This window comes from Neolamprologus brichardi, chromosome 5 (assembly GCF_056152115.1).
Source record: "Neolamprologus brichardi isolate AB-2024 chromosome 5, ASM5615211v1, whole genome shotgun sequence".
NCBI lineage: Eukaryota > Metazoa > Chordata > Actinopteri > Cichliformes > Cichlidae > Neolamprologus > Neolamprologus brichardi.
The window spans coordinates 31,024,600-31,045,628 of NC_142108.1; the positions used below are offsets into that span (position 1 = coordinate 31,024,600).

Sequence of the window (21,029 nt, forward strand, 5' to 3'; positions counted from 1 at the left end):
GTTGTTTAACTGTGAGTGTATCACTGTTGCTGTGTTCTACATGCTAGCAGTGGTTTAATCTAGAATAAAATTAAGTGGCTGAACAGCGCAGAAAAGAATCGATGAAAAGGCTGAAGAATGACTGAAGCTTGTTAAGTGTTCGTTTTAGAAATTGCTCCCTAACTTTAAACGGGGAACGATTGTTTGTTTGTTTTTGCTGGCATGACTGAACACTGCTGCTGACAAATAAACATGCTCTCTAGTGATTTGATCTATAATTGTCACTTTATCACATAAATATCTGCTGCAAGTAAGTAAATCAGTACTTGCAGGAAGAACAGCGATTAAAAGACTCCATTAAACCCCAATTAAGAGACGTATTTGCAGCGTGTTTTCATAGGAGAGGCTAAACTGTTGAGGAAGAGAACCTTAAAAAGGCTTTGGGATGAAGAGGACTCTACATTTGCTTAATTTAGTCATTCATTTCCCAAATGGTCCTGCTGTGGGTTGAACTGACACAGTGCTAACTACCCAACTATGGTTTGTTTATAGTAACACAAAGTTACATTCATTTATCTAAATAAAAGCCGTATGCTGCAGTGCAAATATGCCAGCACTCCAAGCGGAGAGCATCTACATTTAATGGCTTCTGTTTAGTGAAATGACCCACAGTGGGCTGCAGCAGTGCAGCAAACAACATGGTGGCACAAAAGCCATCTCTCAATCTTTAAATTATTATTTTGTACAGTTGCTTGAATATTGTGTGACATTTAGCTCTTTATGCCAGAAAACAGGATAACTCTGTTAAGACCCAGCAGCTCTGCTCTGTAAATAATGAAGCGAGCGCTCAGCAGGGAAGTTTCACCGTTCCACTTTTAAAAGAGTTTTTTTCTCTATTTACAGTTTGCAATAAGTCGAATGTCTTTGCCCCTCAGCTTCTCGCATCGTCCAGAGGTGACAGCGAGAAGGTGCAGTCGGAGCTCGGCAGGCTGCAGGCCGAGAATGAATCCTCAAAGGCCGAAGTAAAAGAGGTTCTTCAGGCCCTGGAGGAGCTGGCGGTCAACTATGACCAGAAAAGCTTAGAAGTCGAGGAGAAGAGCGTGCAGAACAAGCTCCTGGCTGAGGAGCTTTCAAAGAAAATGGTGAGTCTGACTTCCAGGAGGCTTTTTGAATAAATCTTTTATCAACAAAGTTCTGTGGCTAAAATAAAGAAATAGAATATCAAAGAAGCAAAGAAGATCATAGACAGATGTTGTGCTTTGGTGTGTTTACAGGGAAGCAAACTGCAAAAAAAAGTAGAAAAGAAACTCTCTGTAATAAAATCATTTCTTCATTTAAGCCTCCATCTTACAATATGCTGAGCTACTGGTTCAAAATGCAATTAGTGAGATAAGTAAAATTAAAGCTGCATGTAAAGAAGATAAGGAGAAAATTCTGATGAATGGTGCCACCAGTGGTCATTAACAGTGAAGTATTCGGATTTCTTTTGTTTTCTTTCTCCTGTTTTTTTGCTTCTTGGCTGGTTCAGTGTCGTGCACTATGACTGCCCACAGAGAGCACAGCTCTGACTTTGCTTGATTAAATGTATTTTTCACATAAAAGCTTGTTTACTCGAAGAAAACAGTCAACGCTTTAAAGTTTCGTTTATCTTTGATTTTTTTGTAACAAAGACATCCAGCCTTTCTGGATCGAGACCTTCCAGTGACTGTTTTCAATAGTCATGGTCTGAAAATGTTTTGCTTTTGTGTGATGGGAGCTTTCTGTTTTTACGTGTTTTTTCTCTCTTCTCACTGGTTGGATGTGGGTGGGGTTCAGCCACACATAATGTCTCATATTTCTATGAACCCGTCAGATAGGTAGGTCTATTTTTTGACTCTGAGTCAAACCACACCTACACAGTCCTGCTGAAGAAGGGACTTTGGCTGTTAAACTGCTAATAAATATACCTAAAGACAGAGAAGGAGAAACAACATTTGTAGCATATTAGCATCTCTTCATTGGATTCCTGTTAAACTGAACTACACTCTCATACAAGGTCTTGAATAATCAGACACCAGCTTATCTTAAAAACCTCATGGTACCATTTCACACCAGTAGATTCTCTCACTTTCAGACTGGTTTACTTGTTGTTCGTACAGTGTTTAAAAGTAGAATGTGAGGCGGAGCCTTCAGATTTGTAACCAACAACCAGTTTAGATTCAGGAGTGTTGGAGACAGACTCCATCTCTACTTTTAAGATTAGGCTTCAAACTTTTCTTTTTGCTAAAGCATATAGTTAGGCCTGGATCAGCTGACCCTGGATACTCCCTTAGTTACGCTGCAATAGGTGTAGACTGCTGGGGGATTCCCATGATGCACTGAGTGTTTTGTCTTCACTCACTATGTGCCTACTCACCTCTCTGTATTTAATCTTTAGTTATTATTAATGTTTGTCTCTCCTCACCCCAACTGGGGCCACCTCTCCCTGGTTTTTCATTACATTCATTTCATTTCATTAGTCTGGTTCTTCCTGTAAAAAAGGAAGTTTCTCCTTCCCGGTGCCAACTCTTGAAGAGTTGGCAGTTTGTCTTGTAATCAGAAGGTTGCCAGTTCGAGCCCCGGCTGCGACAGTCTCAGTCGTTGTGTCCTTGGGCAAGACACTTCACCCGTTGCCTACTGGTGGTGGTCAGAGGGTCCGGTGGTGCCAGTGTCTGTCAGTGCGCCTCAGGGCAGCTGTGGCTACAATGTAGCTGCCATCACCGGTGTGTGAATGTGTGGATGACTGAATGTAGTGTAAAGCGCTATACAAATACAGGCTATTTACCATTTACCATTCCCACTGTTGCTAAGTGCTTTGTCATAGTGGAGTCATCTGATTGTTGGAGTGTTATCATTGTACGTCTTTATTTTACAATATAAACCACCTTCTGGGGACTATTGTTGTGATTTGACACTATATAAATATTTAAAATACTCTTACTGAAAGTAGCAATTTTCCCATAAATTTTGTAATGTTTACTGCCTTATTCTATATATATCTGATAGGGATGCACCGATACCACTTTTTTGGAAACGAGTACGAGTACAACAACAACAACAACAATCTTTATTTATAGAGCACATTTAAAAACCAGCGGTATACCAAAGTGCTTAACATAAGAGACAGAGAAGTAACACGAGTATTATAAGGCCTTAGCAAAGTATCAAATATCCTCACAGGTCAATGCCACTAATACACAGGGGTAATATAAAATGCATATCAAAATAAAAACATAATAAAAGCACAAGCCATAAAAATATGTATAAGAAAAAATAGAGTAAGTCTAAAAGTCAGGTGCGAGCATTAACAAGCAGGAAAGGCGAGATTAAACAAATAGGTTTTTAACCGTGATTTAAAAGATTGGATGGAATCAGACGCCCGGATCACAATCGGAAGGTTATTCCACAACTCCGGTGCAGCCAGGGCAAACGCCCGGTCACCTCTAGACTTCAGCCGAGATCTAGGCTGCACCAAGAGTAACTGAGTAGATGGTCTTAATGCTCTGGCAAGAACATACGATTTAAGGAGTTCCTTAAGGTAGCTCGGTGCTGTGTTGTTGGTCATTTTAAACGTAAGCAGCAGTATTTTAAATTGGATGCGGTATTTTATGGGTAGCCAATGCAGGTCAGCTAGAACAGGAGTGATACAGGCAAACTTCCCAGTTCTGGTCAGAATGCGTGCTGCAGCATTTTGGACTGTCTGCAGTCTATGAAGGAGGGCAGAATGAAGACCAAAATTACTTGCATTTCAGTACTCGCCGATACCGATACCGAGTACTTAATAAAAACATGATTTAAATTTGCAGGTAACAGCTTTAGTCCTATAATTTAACAAAAACAAACAAACAAGGGACTAGTTTGGAATTAAGAACATTTATTTAAAGTGAAAAGCATGTTGTATGCAACATATTACAGAATCAATAATTATAAAAAAACAAAATTTAATTTTCGGCGCCTGTGATTAACCCCTTACATGCCGCTCAAACATAGACAGGTCTCAGACCGTGGTATCGGTCTTCGGTATCGGGGGAGTTTTAACGAGTACGAGTACTTTAGAAAATGTGGTATTTTTTCTAAAGTAATGTTTTAGGGTGCATCCCTAATATCTGATTATATTTACAATTTGGATAACTGTTAAAGTATTGCAGTAACTATCAAAGCCTGGTTGCAGTATATCCCTGATGCACAGATGTTGTCTGGTAGAAGAAAACCTACAGTGATAATTTACAGGCAGGTTTTTCAGTTACATCGAGGGCTTTGAATGATTTCTTAGCATATAGATGGATGTTTATTACCTATGAAATATTCAACAATACGTGTGTCACGTGGAAGTCCGCCTCACAGTTGAAAGAAAGTGTTACAGAGAGTTGAGCAGAATGAGTCGAGGAGATGAGCGTGCAGAACGAGCTCCTGGCTGAGGAGCTTTCAAAGAAAACGCTGGGTCTGACTTCCAGGAGGCTCTTTGAATAAATCTTTTAGCAACATAACGCACATTATTTAAATATGCCCAGCCTCTGTATTAATTGTCCTTCTGCAGCACAAATAAAGTGAATAATAGATAAAAGTCAAGATAAGAGTCAGAGCTTTGTGCAGTTCCTGACTTATTCAGCGATTTAAGTGACCATATTTGACCTTCTTTTTAAATCCTCTTCAATATTTCATCAGTGTGTTTCAGTCTGCCGCACGTGTCCTTCTGTCTTTTCCTGTCTATCTCAGGAGCAGAAGCTGATTGAACATCTGACAGCAGAACCACCATTTAGTCTGCTAAACCTGCCCGAAGCCCTCATTTCTCCTCTATAGCCTCTTCAGTCTGCTCTGCTCTGACCTGTCTGATCCTGCACAGAGTGTCTGAGACTTTGACAAGATGTGAAACTAAATACAAATAAGATTTCAGTGCTGGTAAATGCAGGTGGTGCTATAAGAGAAAACAAATCCCCTCAACAAAATCTTTTGGAAATGTTTCTCAATCTTGAATTTTTAGGCACGTCGGTCTTGCCAGTTGTTACAGTAGAAATGGGAAAAGCTCTGGGAATACTGAAGCACATTCATCATGGCCGTCATCCCCGCAGCTGCCTTCATCTTTGTTTTTAGTGGGAACTTGTCGCTTCTTCTGCAGGTGTCCGTGCCATCGCTCACCATCACCGCCATTGATCGGCTACTTTAAACACCATAATTCATCCATCTGGCCGTTGAAACCCATTTCTTATCAACGTGATTAAACCCATTCATCACGTCAATGAACCAACTCTATTCATCATCCCATGTTTTACTTATTTATAAAAGAATCAGTTTCAGCTCATTATTACCTTCAGCTTATCTTAAGATGACATTGTGACATGAGAAGTGACCGGGAAGACTGTAACAGAGCTTGAAGTGAATCGCAGAGATGAAGATGGAAGAGCTGATTAAGGAGTATTTAAGAAGGTGGCTAATGGTGCTTTGAAATGACTGATGAACTGGGGAGCAAGAACATAAAACGTGCCATGAAAAATTGCTCACGTAGAATATTTCACTGGTGACAGATGAGCCACTCATAAAATGAAACCCCATAAACAAGTCGGTATGCTTTCAGATTTCTTCATTGGAACAACACCTTTATGGAAAGTCTTCCTTCTCTTCATCTCCTTCTTCTTCTACCTGTTCTTTCTTGTCATCGTCATATGCCAGAGACTGGCAGATGCCATCCTGTCTCAGAGTGATGCTGAAAAACTAGTTCATGCATTTATTACTTCCAGGCTGGATGACTGCAAATCATTATTATCAGGATGTCCAAAAAACTCCCTGAAAAGCCTTCAGCTAATCCAAAATGCTGCAGCAAGAGTCCTGACAGGGACTAGAAAGAGAGAGCAGATTTCTCCTGTTTTGGCTTCCCTTCATTGGCTTCCTGTTAAATCCAGAATTGAATTCAAAATCCTGCTCCTCACATACAAGGTCTTAAATAATCAGGCCCCATCTTATCTTAATGACCTTGTAGTACCATATCACCCTATTAGAGCACTTCGCTCTCGCTCTGCAGGCCTACTTGTTGTTCCTAGAGTATTTAAAAGTAGAATGGGAGGCAGAGCCTTCAGTTTTCAGGCCCCTCTTCTGTGGAACCAGCTTCCAGTTTGGATTCGGGAGACAGACACTATCTCTACTTTTAAGATTAGGCTTCAAACTTTCCTTTTTGCTAAAGCATATAGTTAGGGCTGGACCAGGTGACCCTGAATCCTCCCTTAGTTATGCTGCAATAGACGTAGGCTGCCGGGGGATTCCCATGATGCATTGAGTTTTTCCTTTCCAGTCACCTTTCTCACTCACTATGTGTTAACAGACCTCTCTGCATTGAATCATATCTGTTATTAATCTCTGTCTCTCTTCCACAGCATGTCTTTATCCTGTCTTCCTTCTCTCACCCCAACCAATCACAGCAGATGGCCGCCCCTCCCTGAGCCTGGTTCTGCTGGAGGTTTCTTCCTGTTAAAAGGGAGTTTTTCCTTCCCACTGTTGCCAAAGTGCTTGCTCATAGGGGGTCATATGATTGTTGGGTTTTTCTCTGTATCTATGAAGCGCCTTGAGGTGACTTTTGTTGTGATTTGGCGCTATATAAATAAAATTGAATTGAATTGAATCTTCTTCATCTTGTTTAGGGTCATAGGTCATTCAGTCTACTACCCAACTCTTGGTCTCACATGTGTGAGTAGGAGAAATGTCTTTAATGTTATGTTGTCGAACCTGACTGAGATCAAATGGTTTCATTGTGCTGCAGCACTGGTTAGAAGCTGCTTGCTGTGCAGAATGGAAAATAATAAAGTAAACTCCATCGTGTACTCTCTCTCTGTTATTGAGCGCAGATGCCATCCACTCTTCCTAATGCAGTTTATTGATTTATAATTTGGTGGCTACTATGTTATGCTCCTGCAGCCATGTGTGTATGCAGATCCGGGGAATCTAATCACTACTTCTCGGAGTCTGTCCTACACAATTTCTGTCTTTTTTTCGTATTTGCATGTACCTTCTGCAGTTTCTCGCCTTAGGACAACGGCTCTCCCTAACACCTCTTATCTGCTTCACTCCTCCCTCCACAGGCTCATCTCATGGCTTTAGAGGCAGAGCTGTCCCGTATCCAGGAAGTGAGCAGCCACCAAAGAAAACGCATTGCTGAGATTCTTAATGGGCTCATGAGGGACCTGAGTGAGTTTAGCACGATCGTTGGAAACAAGGACATCAAGCTGGTGAGCGGTACAGACGTGGTTAGAGTGCATTTTTGTGATGAAAGCGACAACTGTGGTGTAGGTAACATGAGAAAGATGATTCTCACGTCAAAGCAAGAAAATATACAGCTAAATGTAAGTATCAGTGTAGAAAAGGATTTCAGAGAAATTCAAAAGAAGACCCGAAAGCACAAACAAAAGCAGGGTTTAGTGTTGAGCTTATTCAGACTTGCAGGAGTGTAGTCAAGCGCAAAGCCTGAGGACAACATAGTCCAAAGAAAAACAACTCAAAAAGCAGCCGCAGGAAACATGAGAGAAAACGCTGGCAGTAAATTTTGGAGATGAACACAGATGGACTGATGATGGCTAACAACGAGAAAAACCAGAGTAAAAATACCCCGAACATTGTGACCACTGACAGGTAAAGTGAATAACACTCATTATCTCTTCATCATGGCACCTGTTAGTGGGTGGGATATATTAAGGAACCAGGGAACATTTTGCTGTCAGAAATGATGTGTTAAGGGGGGAAAGGGCTATTGTGAGGATATTAGCAAGTTGTGTTGGTTAGACAACTGGGTCAGAAAGTCTCCCAAATTGTAGCTCATGTGTGATGTTTCTGGTCTGCAGTGGTCAGTATCGATCAAAAGTGGTCCAAGTCGTGGGCAGCCAAGGCTTCCTGATGCTGACCGATGTGGTCGAGTATGAAAACATTAATGCTATTTATTTATTTTTAAAGTTAATGTTGATTCTGATAGATAGTCAGAATGTTATGCTTGATCGGTGCACATGAGAAATTAATGAGGGATGACCAAACAATCTCAAATGGCTGGAAGGAAATAAAAAAAGCAAGTAAAAGCAAGAGAGACAGTAAATACCAACAAAGTGAAATGCAAAGCATCTTCTGGCATAAAGCGGTGACAAAGCGCTCTGGTAGATCTGCCAAAAAGGAGACAATTAAATAAAAAAACTTACATATATATGCAGGGCTCGCAAAATTGCTAGCCCGACGTCCCGGGGCTAGCGCTTTTTCCAGTCGGGCTACCAAAATCTATCTCTGCCCTGCCCGTCGGGCTATCATAGAAAGGAAAATTATATGTTAATGCTTTTGCATTCTTTCGGAAATGTAGCTGGGTAATTATGTCATTGGCATCGGTGAGCCAGAATTTGTGCTTGTTTTTTGCTTTCACTTTGCAATCGCGCGAACTGTGTATAGAGAGCGACAGCACTGATTGGTGAGTGATGATAATTTGCGCACCAATTCCTCTGACATCGTCTTATCAATCATTAGCTTACTATGCAAACATGACAAGTGAAATCTCCCGCAGCAAGCTTAAACATGTGAGAGTTGATCGCGTTGATCGCTGAGCGTTATGTGAGTGCGTGTGTAAAAGCAGCAGGATATATATTTTAGTTCTGCTGAGCCAAATAAGACAGGTCAGGGTGAAGAAGTGACAGCCAAAGAAAAGCTTACCACAAAACGGAAAAGTTATGACAAATCAGACTATAAGGCAAAAAGAAAGTGCAGCTTTATGGTTTCGTGGACAAAAGAGTTTCTGTGGCTGCAATATGACGAGCTAAATAACCAGGGCTGCACATAAGTGGTCCGCAGGTGCGCATTCGCTGTCAAAATAAAAAACGCGCACAAGATAAGAAGTTGCAACGTGTGTTTGCATACATAAGATTTTCAGGAGGAGGACAGACATTTGTTTAGAACTCATAAAGATGTCGAAGAAGCTCCTTTAAGCAATTACTTTGGTGTGCGCGTTGCAACTTCTTATCTGGTGTGTGTCTTTTATTTTGACAGCGAATGCGTGCACCCGTGTAAATAACATAATGCCTGCCGGGTGTGTTGTTGGTTTTCCCTCGATTTCCGAGTCGACAAGCGCCTTTGTTACTGGGACCAGTAATTTTAAGAAAGGCCCCCATTAGAACCCATGAGAAATGCAAGAAATGCATTATTGCTCAGTCTGCAATATCTTTCCCAGAACCAACACCAATTGCAAATAACATACTAAAAATAAACCTGAAAAATCAGTTTAGAACAGCGTACTATGTTGCAAAGAGTGAACTACCACTGGCAAAATTTAGCAGTCTTGGCAAACTTAAAAAAAAAGCAAATGGCCTCGATCTTGGTTCCACTTGCCTCTTACCTGTGACTTCAGTGGAAATTTCAAATTCAGGATCTGACACAGACTGATTCATGTCCTACACAGTTCTTACAAGTTCATAGAAATGTCTGTTCAATTAGAACAAAGTATTTGAGTTGATGATTGTAATTTTTATACAATGTTGTAATTTGTGTTTCAACAATTTTTTGATTAATGTTTTGTTTCCATTACAATATTATACTTTAATGTATAATATTGTAAAGGAAACAAAACAGGAAACAAAACATCAATCAAAAAATTTCTCTTTTTTATTCGGGCTACTTAAATTTATTTTGGGCTACCAAAAACTGAAGAGTCCCTGCCCAAAGGGCTACCAGGGATTTTGAAATTTTGCGAGCCCTGATATGTGTGTGCGTGTGCATGTGTATGCATATGAATATTTTCTGTTTGCTGATAAAGTGTCATTTTTCAGGCATTTCTCTTTGACTTGATTGGTTTGGCATCCATGTAAATTTATGCTCTGAATGAGCATTTAAAATAAATTTCTGTGTTTATAGACGTGACTTAAATCAACAGCTTTACATTATTCAATATAGTCAGTATACCACTCGCATATGCAGAATGTCGTGTATGCACATCCGCTATCATCTGTAGTGCTTAGATTGATGTGTATACATTTTCCTCCACACTTCATTTCGGAGCTTCTAAGTTGCTACATCTGCTAAATGAGACCATTAACCTAATGGTCGTGCATACAAAGTGCCAGAGTGTTTCTAAGATGCTTCCCTTTCCACTGATTTAACGCCCATGCTGTGTTTAAACAGTCCCCACTCAATCCTGATCAAGCATCCACTAGACTGATTTTTTCTTTTCATTTAACCGTCTCCTCTCACTCATTCGTCTCCAGCCTGTGGAGATCACCGGAGTGATCGAGGAAGAGTTCACAGTGGCTCGCCTCTACATTAATAAGATAAAGTCAGAGGTGAAGTCCATGGTGAAGCGCTGTCGCCACCTGGAGAACCTACAAACCGAGTGTCACCGCAAGATGGAGGAGACGGGCAGAGAACTGTCTTTGTGTCACCTTCTCATTTCACAGGTAAGATTGTAAACTGAGGGATACATGTGTTGTTGTTGGTTACCAAATCGATTGAATTGAACTGAATTATTAAATCTAGATGAACTGTAGAAACTAAAATAAAATGATATGGGGGTACAAATGTTTGTTCATCTGGTACTAGACAGAAATACTGGTGATACTGATACTGAAACCTTATCAATCAACACTTCAAAAGGCTCACTGGCTTGGGCAGGTGACCCATCCATCCATCTTCATCCGCTTTATCCGAGGCCGGGTCACGGGGGCAGCAGCCTAAGCAAAGAGGCCCAGACCTACCTCTCCCTAGCCACCTCCTCCAGCTTATCCGGGGGAACACCAAGGCGTTCCCAGGCCAGCCGAGAGATGTAATCTCTCCAGCGTGTCCTGGGTCTGCCCCGGGGCCTCCTCCCGGTGGGACATGCCTGGAACACCTCACCCAGGAGGCGCCCAGGGGGCATCCTTGTCAGATGCCCGAACCACCTCAGCTGGCTCCTTTCGATGTGGAGCAGCAGCGGCTCTACTCTGAGCCCCTCCCGGATGGCCGAACTTCTCACCCTATCTCTGAGGGAGAGGCCAGCCACCCTTCGGAGGAAGCTCATTTCCGCCGCTTGTATCCGCGATCTCGTTCTTTCGGTCACTACCCGCAGCTCGTGGCCATAGGTGAGGGTAGGGACGTAGATCGACCGGTAAATTGAGAGCTTCGCTTTTACACTCAGCTCCCTCTTCACCACGACGGACCGGTGCAGCGTCCACATCACTGCAGCTGCAGCCCCAATCCGTCTGTCGATCTCCGGCTCCCTTCTCCCATCACTCGCGAACAAGACCCCGAGATACTTGAACTCCTCCACTTGGGGCAGGAACTCATCCCTGACCCGGAGTGACCCATGTGTCTTAAAGCCCTGGTTTCAAATCTAGCCTGAGCCATTTGCTGCATGTCTTTTTCCAGTTTTCCTGTCATAATAAAGGCTGAAAAGCTTTAAAACACAGTGTAGCTACTCCCAACATCTTAACACGACCCAACTCTTTGTAGGGTGGATTTTTCTTTTTGCTTTGGACATTTTTAGTCTGCACAGGGTCATAATTCTCAAAAAATTGCATGTTTTATATTCTGTGTTCATGTAGTGGCCTGAAGCCACGGTTCAAATTTCGCTAACTGTGGTATTTAAACTACACTCCCCGGTGACAAGAGATCATAAATATTCAGTGAAGAAAAAGAGTAGAAGTGCATTTTATCCTTGATGTAAAGTGTCCTCTTGGGTAGAGGTCTTTGCTCGTCACTTTTGCATATGATGTTCTGACTTTCAGCACGAGGCGAAGATTCGCTCTCTAACAGAGTACATGCAGAACGTGGAGCTGAGGAAGAGACAGCTGGAGGACAGCTATGATTCTCTAACTGCGGAGCTGACTAAACTCCAAGCTCAAGGTACATTTGTTATAGCCCACACTAGTGAAGCAGCGCAAGTATCTAAACTGGTACGTTTACTCTTTTCTGATTACTTTTTTTAAATAAAGCTCATTAGCCAAACATTTTTTTTCTTCAAATAAACTTGATTTGCCTTTTTGAATTATCATAACGTTCAATCACACGTATTCAACCATTTAGAAGTACACTTGAGGAGTTGTTTTTTTTATAATTAGATATCACTGGTGTGGTGTGTAGTAGTACAGTTAATAATGTTTGTTTCAGTCACATCTGCTGACATTTGTATTTGTATGTTGAAGTATTGGAGAGATGAAGAGTCTCCTCTGATACCTCCATCTGGGTTTAAAGATGTATGCGTATGCATAGGTAAGCCTACATAGGCTTGTAGGTAAAAAGTAGGGGTGCAACAATACTCGTATTGATATTGAACCGTTCATACAGTGCTTTCGGTTCGGTACGCATATGTATGAACAATACAAAATTTTTAATTTATTTTATCAACTTTTCTTCTGACGATGCTGTCTGTGTTGAGCGCTCAGTGGATCTGCGCTCGACAGTGCAGCCTAGGCGGAGTAGTCAAACGCAGATTCACTGAGCGCAGGGCAAGCTAGCGAGACAGAAGTTAAGCTCTCGTTGCAACATCGCAAATTGAACCTCCCCCACCCTCATTCAGATCTGGCGTTTGGAACTATTTTGGTTTTCATGTGACGTATGACCCTGAAGGTAAGCGCGTCATGGACAAAAGTAAAACAGTATGTTGGATGTGCCACGCAATGCTCAATTACATTGGTGGGAACTAGTGTGTTAGCGCAGTTAGCTCGTTAACGTGTTGACGCCATCCAGCCCCACGCACGGGGCGATCCGCGGTAACTCGTTAACGGAGATTTTCCGTGTTGTGGCATTAACGTCATTTCAACAAGATTAACGCTGACAGCACTAGTGGGAACACAACGAATATGACTGCACATTTACTCTGACATCATCCTCGTGCAAAGACAAGTGGAAGCAGACAAAAACAACAAGCACGCATGCTACAAACTTTACCCGAGTCATTTAGACAGCCGTTAGCACATGATTCTCCTTATGGGGACCTGATATGTTTAATATGCTGCTGAGAATATAGCCCAGAAGAAGCGTATAGTATAGCTTTTAATTTGGAAAGAGCCATTTCTCTGTAATAAACTCTCTTTTCCAAAGATGAGGGATTCCTGGATCAGATAGATTTATTATTTTTTTGTTGTTTCAGCAACATTAAATTTAAAAACTGTACTTTTGAGTTAAAATATATATTTATAATTTTAATAAATGACAAATTAAAAAGGCATGAACATTTTTTTTGTATCGAAAAAATATCTAACCGTGATACCGAAGTATCGAACCGAACCGTGAATTTTGTGTATCTTGCACCCCTAGTAAAAAGGTGTTTTTTGTAAATTACAGTACATTTACTAAGAACTAAACTAGGAGAGGGCAGAGCACAGAACACAAACATGTAACATACGTGTCATTGGAGTTATTTTGTTTTACTTGAAACAAAGAGTTTTTAAGATATGAATTTGACTTGGATTATAAATCAGAAGTAAAACCTCTGAAATGTGTCCGGAGGTTGAAATTCTGTAGTAAAAAATGTTTCTTTAGTTGGTAATAATGGGGAAATTGGCACATTTTTAAATTTTAAAAATTCAAGTGGTTAACAGGATTTTTGAAATTCATGGCTCTGCTGCACTATACAGTGACTCCATCAATTTCCTTTAAATGCTTATCAAATTCAAAGTCGCTGAGGTGCTGGAGGTTCTCAGATTTCAGATAATAAGGTCAGCATTTTTACAAATGTGAGCCAAAGGATCAAGCTTTGTTTTTTCTACTGATGGTTACACCTGATGATGGTGTCAGAGAGAGCAGATACCCCCAGTATGGTAATTTTGTGAACACATTGCTGCCTGTGAACACAGAAGCACCACCCACCTGTGGTTCCAACCTTCTGTTAGAGGCAGCCAGTCAGAAGAAAGTCAACTTGAAGGGAGCGTGGCCATAAGAGGAGAGGAGGCAAACTCCTTATTTCAGACAGAGGTTGATCTAAAGGGCCTACTCTAAGATAATACAGCGTATTTTAAACATGTTCAGTTGTGTGCATAAAAAACAATACAGAGTAAGAAATCAGCATAATAGGTAAGCATTTTACTCGTTTTAGTTTAGTATATTAGAGTTGGTGATTGGGCATGATCTAATGCAGTGGAGAAACACAGATTTCGATGATGATGAAAGTGACAATATAAACAGCATCATTTTATTTTTGTCTGCACTAAAATGGTAAAATAACTGGTCAGTGAGCAGCCACCGTCTACAGAAATAAGTATGCAACAATACAAACAAATAATAAACAAAAATACAAACAATACAAACAAAACAAGGGGTGCAACAATACTCGTATTGATATTGAACCGTTTGATACAGTGCTTTCGGTTAGGTACGCATATGTATCGAACAATACAAAATTTTGTATTTATTTTATCAACTTTTCTTCTGACGATGCTGTCTGTGTTGAGCGCTCAGTGGATCTGCGTTCGACTACTCCGCCTAGGCTGCACTGTCGAGTGCAGATCCACTGAGCGCAGTGCAAGCTAGCGAGACAGAAGCTAAGCTCCTTGCAACATGGCAAATTGAACCTCCCCCACCCTCATTCAGATCTGGCCTTTGGACCTATTTTGGTCTTCATGTGAAGTATGACCCTGAAGGTAAGCGCGTCATGGACAAAAGTAAAACAGTATGTCGGATGTGCCACGCAATGCTCAATTGATGGGAACTAGTGCGTTAGCGCAGTTAGCTTGTTAACGTGTTGACACGTCCAGCCCCAAGCACGGGGCATTGATGAGAACTAGTGCGTTAACGGAGATTTGCCGTGTTATGGCGTTAACGTCATTTCAGATTAACGCTGACAGCACTAGTGGGAACACAATGAATATGACTGCACATTTAAGCCGACATCATCCTAGTGCAAAGACAAGTGGAAGCAGACAAAAACAACAAGCACGCATGCTACAAACTCTACCCGAGTCATTTAGACAGCCGTTAGCACATGATTCTCCTTATGGGGACCTGATATGTTTAATATGCTGCTGAGAATATAGCCCAGAAGAAGCGTATAGTATAGCTTTTATTTTGGAAAGAGACATTTCTCTGTAATAAACTCTCTTTTCCAAAGATGAGTGATTCCTCGATCAGATTTATTTATTTTTATTACTTTGTTGTTTCAGCAACATTAAATTTAAAAACTGTACTTTTGAGTTAAAATCTGTATTTATAATTTTAATAAATGACAAATGAAAAAGGCATGAACATTTTTTTGTATCGAAAAAACATCGAACTGTGACACCAAAGTACCAAACCGAACCGTGAATTTTGTCTATGTTGCACCCCTACTAAATACACTGCAAAAATTGGCTAAATATAAGGAAAAATATGTAATTTGAGAAGATCCAGACCATAATCAAGTAAAATAATAAAATAACACTTGGTAAGATTTCTTGAAATGAGACAAAAAAATGTCAAAACTTTAGTCAAGTGAGAAATCTCTTAAAAGAAGTGTTGACACACTCATAACAAGTACTTCATAAACCTTTGGCATTGCTTCATTCTCACTTTGAGAGAAAAGATCTTAAAACAAGAGCAACTGAACAAGATGCTTCTTCTGGTCAATAGTCTGTCATAGGACTAACAACCATGATCAATTTCGAATCACCAATTAACTTAACTTGAATAACTTTGGACTGTGGGGGGAGAGCCCACAGGATACCAGCACCTTCATGCTGTTAGGGTTTGTACAACAAAAGTGTGTGAACTGTTACTGGGAGGGCTTGTAAAATGATTTCACAGCTAAAAAATGCTTTTAAGATACAGTGCTGTGATCGCAGCCATTCCCCAACTCTCTGTGAATGGTACTCATGGCCATTGATCAAAGACCATTGATCAATGGGCTTTCATCAGTGGTTGTTGATCAATGGTCATGAAAATGTGCATATTAATGATCGAGGAACTGACCTCACAGCCCAATGTTCATTCAGTGGTGCTAGTTTCAATCATTGTACTGTTTATAAAGTTGGGGAAACCTGCAGTCAGCTGACACTGTAGAAGTCACTTGGATGAGTAACGAAACGTTTCTCCCGCTGAAAACGCTACGTCCAGATAAACAGAATCAACCTTTTGGGACGTCTAAGAGACAATATCATCTCAAATAGTGTCTTGGTGATATAACTGAGCCTAATATGCAGGGAAAGTAACTAGTTTTAGGGGTTATAAACTAAATAAGAAATAACAGACAGATATTCTCAAAAGAAGATCTTATTCGTTGTGCTCTTGCTTATTATTTCACTCTCAAAACAAAATCAAAAAGACTTTGTTTTTTTTTTTAAATTTTAGTTCAATTTGGCAAGTGTAGTATGTGGGTAGTCCTTTTTATAATAGATTGCTCTAGGCTCAAGTTTAAATGTTTTACCTACGAGAGCAAAATAGCAAACTGGGAGCAAAGATTTTAGTATTTATTCAGACTCTTTGGTGAAGAAAATTTCAATATGGTCCGACCAGAAAAATGACAGATTTACACTCAATAAATAAAGCCAAACACAAGTTTCCAGGAGTGAAGCCAATCTTTACTGTCAACAAAACAGGTCTTTTCTCAATATAAACTCAAATGAAGTAAATGCAAGAGAGATTTCTTCTAATAAATGCATATTTTGCATTAACAAATATCCTAAAGGGGTTAAAGTGATACGTGGTGACGCTGTCATTTCGGGACTGACTGCAAAGTATGTAGATTGATCCACTACTGATGTGAAAGGCCAGAGCATAATGTCAGTGCTCTGACTCAGTCAAGCCAAATAACGTCAGGACAAAGTAAATAGTGAGAAGACAGAAAATATGTCGCTGCATTTTAGCGTCTCTGGGCTAGAAATGTGAGGAAGTAGCTTCAGGTTGCTACCAGAGGCCTTTCTGTCCTGTCAAGCAAAAGAAAAACTAGAACACAAAAACACAAAAAAGCTTAAGCTCCCAAACATTTCACAACACCAGCACTAATAGGTTGATTTTACATTTGAAACTCGTGCAAGGTCCAGCTGTAGATACTCCCACAGTACACTGACACAATTCCCAAATAAGGCCAAAGGCAGTGTAAGTCACTCTTCCCATGGAGTCTCACAGAATGGCGTTAAATAACCAGTGGAATTAAGGGCAGGGAAATCAATTTTAGTCCTGCTCAGCAGTCGAGTCAGACGGTCCTCTAGCCATAACACAAGCAGATAAATAAGTGCTGCAGGTCACGTCGATCGCACGGTGTGGTCTGAGGTAGAGCGCTCGGTAATTTCATCATCAGACACCAGGAACAGCAGGCAGTCAATATCAGATCTGCATGACACAATAGATGTCATTTGCAGATAGATATTATCACACCCGAGACATCACTTAGATCACGCTGCCTTCGCTGTCAACATGAAGTGGTGATACTGCTGTGCTGTCAGAGTCAGGTCACCGTCATCAACATCTGTGCGCGCCGCTTTTATCTGCTCCTCTTACCGCCATCCTCTCGCTCTTTCTCTGTGTGTGCTTATTTCAGAGAGCATGTCACAAGTGACCAGGGGGGACAATCACACGTCTGCCCAGAACTCCTGTGATATAAAGGTAACCATGACTACAGTGAGAGCAACTTGATGTAATGACCTTTTCTCGCACCCTCTCAGCTAACTGCAGGTGTGCGTGTGCAGGGTGTGTGTTTGCCTGTGACTGCATGTGTAGTTGGACTCAAGTGTGTAAATGACTGTAGGAATGATTTAATAAACTAAAGAAATTGTTTCATATATTCAGAAATTTGCTTTCTTCCCCTTTTATTGGTAGTGTTGATAAGAAGATGAGAATTCGATGTCTGTACAATCATTCAGACACTGCAGCTTTCAACTCATTGCCTTAGTTTAGAATAAAGATGCAATCATAGCAAGCTTGGCAAGGAAATGATAACTCACTGCCCTCTGGAACAGCTAGAGTTTGTTAGGTAGTGGCTGCACAGATTATTGTTTGTCATTCTGGCCCCTAGAAGCATTTTTACATCATTCACAATCATCGAATGGTAATTTGAAAAGCAGATATTGGCATATGAATGTGACGAATCTGTAGGCAATGGGCAATATTTCTAGTACTGGAAGCTGTTTGCTTTTTGTTTGTGGTCAGTTTATAGTCCAAATACCAGTGACCAATCACAACTAAGGCCTATAAATGGTAAATGGCCTGCATTTGTTTAGCGCTTTTCTAGTCCCTAAGGACCCCAAAGCGCTTCACACTACATTCAGTCATCCACACATTCACACACTGGTGATGGCAGCTACATTGTAGCCACAGCTGCCCTGGGGCGCACTGACAGAGGCGAGGCTGCCTGGCGCCACCGGGCCCTCTGACCACCACCAGTAGGCAATCATGGGGTTAGTATCTTGCCCAAGGATATTTGGCATGCAGCCAGGAGGCAGCCTGGGATCGAATGACCGATCTTCTGATTAGTGGCTGACCTGCTCTGCCACCTGAGCTACAGCCGCCCCAATTGCATTCCCTCTTTTGCCTAGGCAAAAGAGGAAATGCAAAACAACGAATAAAAATCAATCAGAGGAACATCCAATTAACTGCAAACAGCAAAACAGGAAGTCTCAAATATCAGATGGTTACAGGAAGCATAGCCACAGAGTATCCTCACATTCAGGTTTCAAACTATTAAGTGACTGAAAACCACAAAGATTCATAATGACTTGATGAAAATGAGAAAAAGCAGCACATCTTTACAAGGTCAAAAGATTTGACAGAAATTAAGGATGAAATTCCAGCGATGCCAAATTCCCAAATAAAAGTAAACAGATGTAGTTTTCAGCTGCCAGAGACTTTTAAACAGCTGGCGTTGTTTGTTGTTTTCATTATCTGCTTGTATTTGTGGATGTGTTCGTGAGAGCATCGAGAGCACATGCGTGTGTGCCTTCCTGTGTGTGTCACGCTCCACTTTCAGTAGCCGAGTCTCACAGCCCCGTCAGTGGTAGTGTATGGACACCGGGGGGTGTGTAAGTTTGTGTTTAATGCCCGTGTGGTTTGGCATGTCCACGTGTGCACCGGTGCGTGTAATTTTCTTCTCGTTATTTAGTCACTTTGTTCTCCTCTGACTCCCGTGTTACGATACCCGATCTGTCTCTTCCCCCCTTCTGTCGCCAATACCCCAGAGGGCTCTGGAGCAGCAGATGGAGTCACATCGTGAGGTGCACAGCAAACAACTGGGCCGCCTGCGAGACGAGATCAATGAGAAGCAAAAGATCATCGACGACTTAACTGAGTAAGTAAATTCTTTACTTTTTAAAACCAAGACTTAGTTTTTGGATATCTATAACTTGTGCAAGAGTTTGAAAAGAAAAGTATTTTAAGGTAAAGAATCAAATCGTTCAAGCAGAAAAATCACAAGGATGCTATAGAAGAATATTTCTTTCAGTCGTTGAGACCGTGGCACTGCGGAAATATAGGCCATGAATGTTTTCTAAGGGAGACAACTTTCCGTACCGCAGCAACACAGCTGCATGCTCAAATTTGAAATTCAATTTTACCCTCATAAGTAGTTTGCAAACGCTCAAACTGGGAATACATGTTTTCAGTATCTCTCAAACCTTCAACACGGTCTAAGCCCCAATGTTCAGACCGGCTGAAATGAAAACGTGTGGGTGGTTTACATGGTCAGAAAGCTGCAGAGCCAAGCTGCTACAACCCCAATGCGAGGAGCCACTGGCCTGGTTTGGCCTAAATGAAAACCCATCCCTTCAGGTACCTTGTTCTGATGATGTACTACACCAAGCGTGGCCATCTGGGAGGAGACCACTGGGCAGACCCTCTCTAGGGACTAAAGTACATTTTCCAGCTGGCCTGGGAGTATCTGTTAACACCCAAGGAGCAGCTGCAGAGAATTTCAGTTTGAACAGACATTTGGTGCTGCTCTGCTTATCCTGCTCGCACAGCCTGATTTGGATAAGCAGCTTTAAAATAGATCGGAAGGATGGATGTCGGTGAGGTGGAACGCATATAAAACAGGAGCAGGGATGCCCTCCGGATCCTTTGAAGAGAATGTCAAAAAGTAGGTATATACATACATTAAATGGTAGTGCAGATTGCAAGGATCACACGCAAATGCAAGAGTTTACAGGTGTGCACCCTTTTTTTGGTAAGTGCCACTGAAAAATATGTTGTGTCCATGCTCTAATGGGGCATTTCAATGCTCTGGTTGTGACCTAATTACACACTTGGGCTACTTAAGTGCCCCTCTGCTCTGCCAAAATGCCTGTCTGGCCAGTACAGCCATGATTTGAATTAGGGGCAAAAATACACTTACACTGCATGCACTAATGGTGCTTCTTCATCATTTTTGCTCGTGTGCACACCACTGAGCTGGAGCCATATGCCTGGGACTGGGACAGACAGCTCTTTTCTCATGTGACAGAAAGGTTTTGTAAGGATAGCCTAATTAAATAAAACCACAAGGAAACCAGTTAAAAGCAGCTAAGAACACTTAAAGGCATACGATGTGGGATTTTTGTAAAGTATGCACGTGATCATCACCGGTGACTCACTGGAAGTGTTTGCTAGAGATGATTAAACAAAAAAAAAAGTTGTTGGGCATCAATCTTTGAGGTGTGTTTGTGTGGCTCAGAGAAAATAATAGCATGACGCTTGTGGCAATAGGAGTCAATAAAAAGTTAATGACCAGGTAGCATCCCATCCCAATCTTCCCCGAGCAGTTTGCAAATGTATTTATTTTTTATTTTAGAACTACTGTGGAGCAATCAGAAAATACAAATGTGTCCTTTCTTATTCGTTATTTTTTTTTTCTCATCAGTGCATCTCACTCTTCAATCTCCAGCTCACTTATTCTCGCTGTTCTCTCTGCCATAGTAACAAAACGAACCTCCATTTTTTATTTCCATTCCTCCAAAAATCCTAAGGGTTGTGCTTATGTTGCTAATAGCTACATCCCTGTGTTTTTGTAATATAAAAAGATCATATATAAAAGATGTCACGACTGAGTCACTTAACACCTTTTTGCAGTTGTAACCAGAGGCAGCAGCTGGAGCTAGAACAACTGCACAGTGACTTTGAACGTCTCAGAAGCCGAGAGCATCACAAGAGCCGGCAGCTGGAGGAATTGACGTGAG

General features: G+C 41.3%; 1 protein-coding gene across 2 annotated transcripts in view; it reads left to right on the forward strand.

Moving 5' to 3' along the window:
* kif5ab (kinesin family member 5A, b) overlaps positions 1–21,029 on the forward strand; it is an 85,484-nt gene that overhangs the window by 48,689 nt on the left and 15,766 nt on the right. For both annotated transcript variants that reach the window (XM_087841041.1, XM_087841042.1), the window contains exons 14-20: positions 915–1,121; positions 7,065–7,211; positions 10,209–10,397; positions 11,703–11,820; positions 17,426–17,490; positions 19,059–19,168; positions 20,923–21,024. In XM_087841041.1, coding sequence (XP_087697167.1) covers positions 915–1,121; positions 7,065–7,211; positions 10,209–10,397; positions 11,703–11,820; positions 17,426–17,490; positions 19,059–19,168; positions 20,923–21,024 — 938 coding nt within the window. The remainder of the gene's footprint in view (positions 1–914; positions 1,122–7,064; positions 7,212–10,208; positions 10,398–11,702; positions 11,821–17,425; positions 17,491–19,058; positions 19,169–20,922; positions 21,025–21,029) is intronic.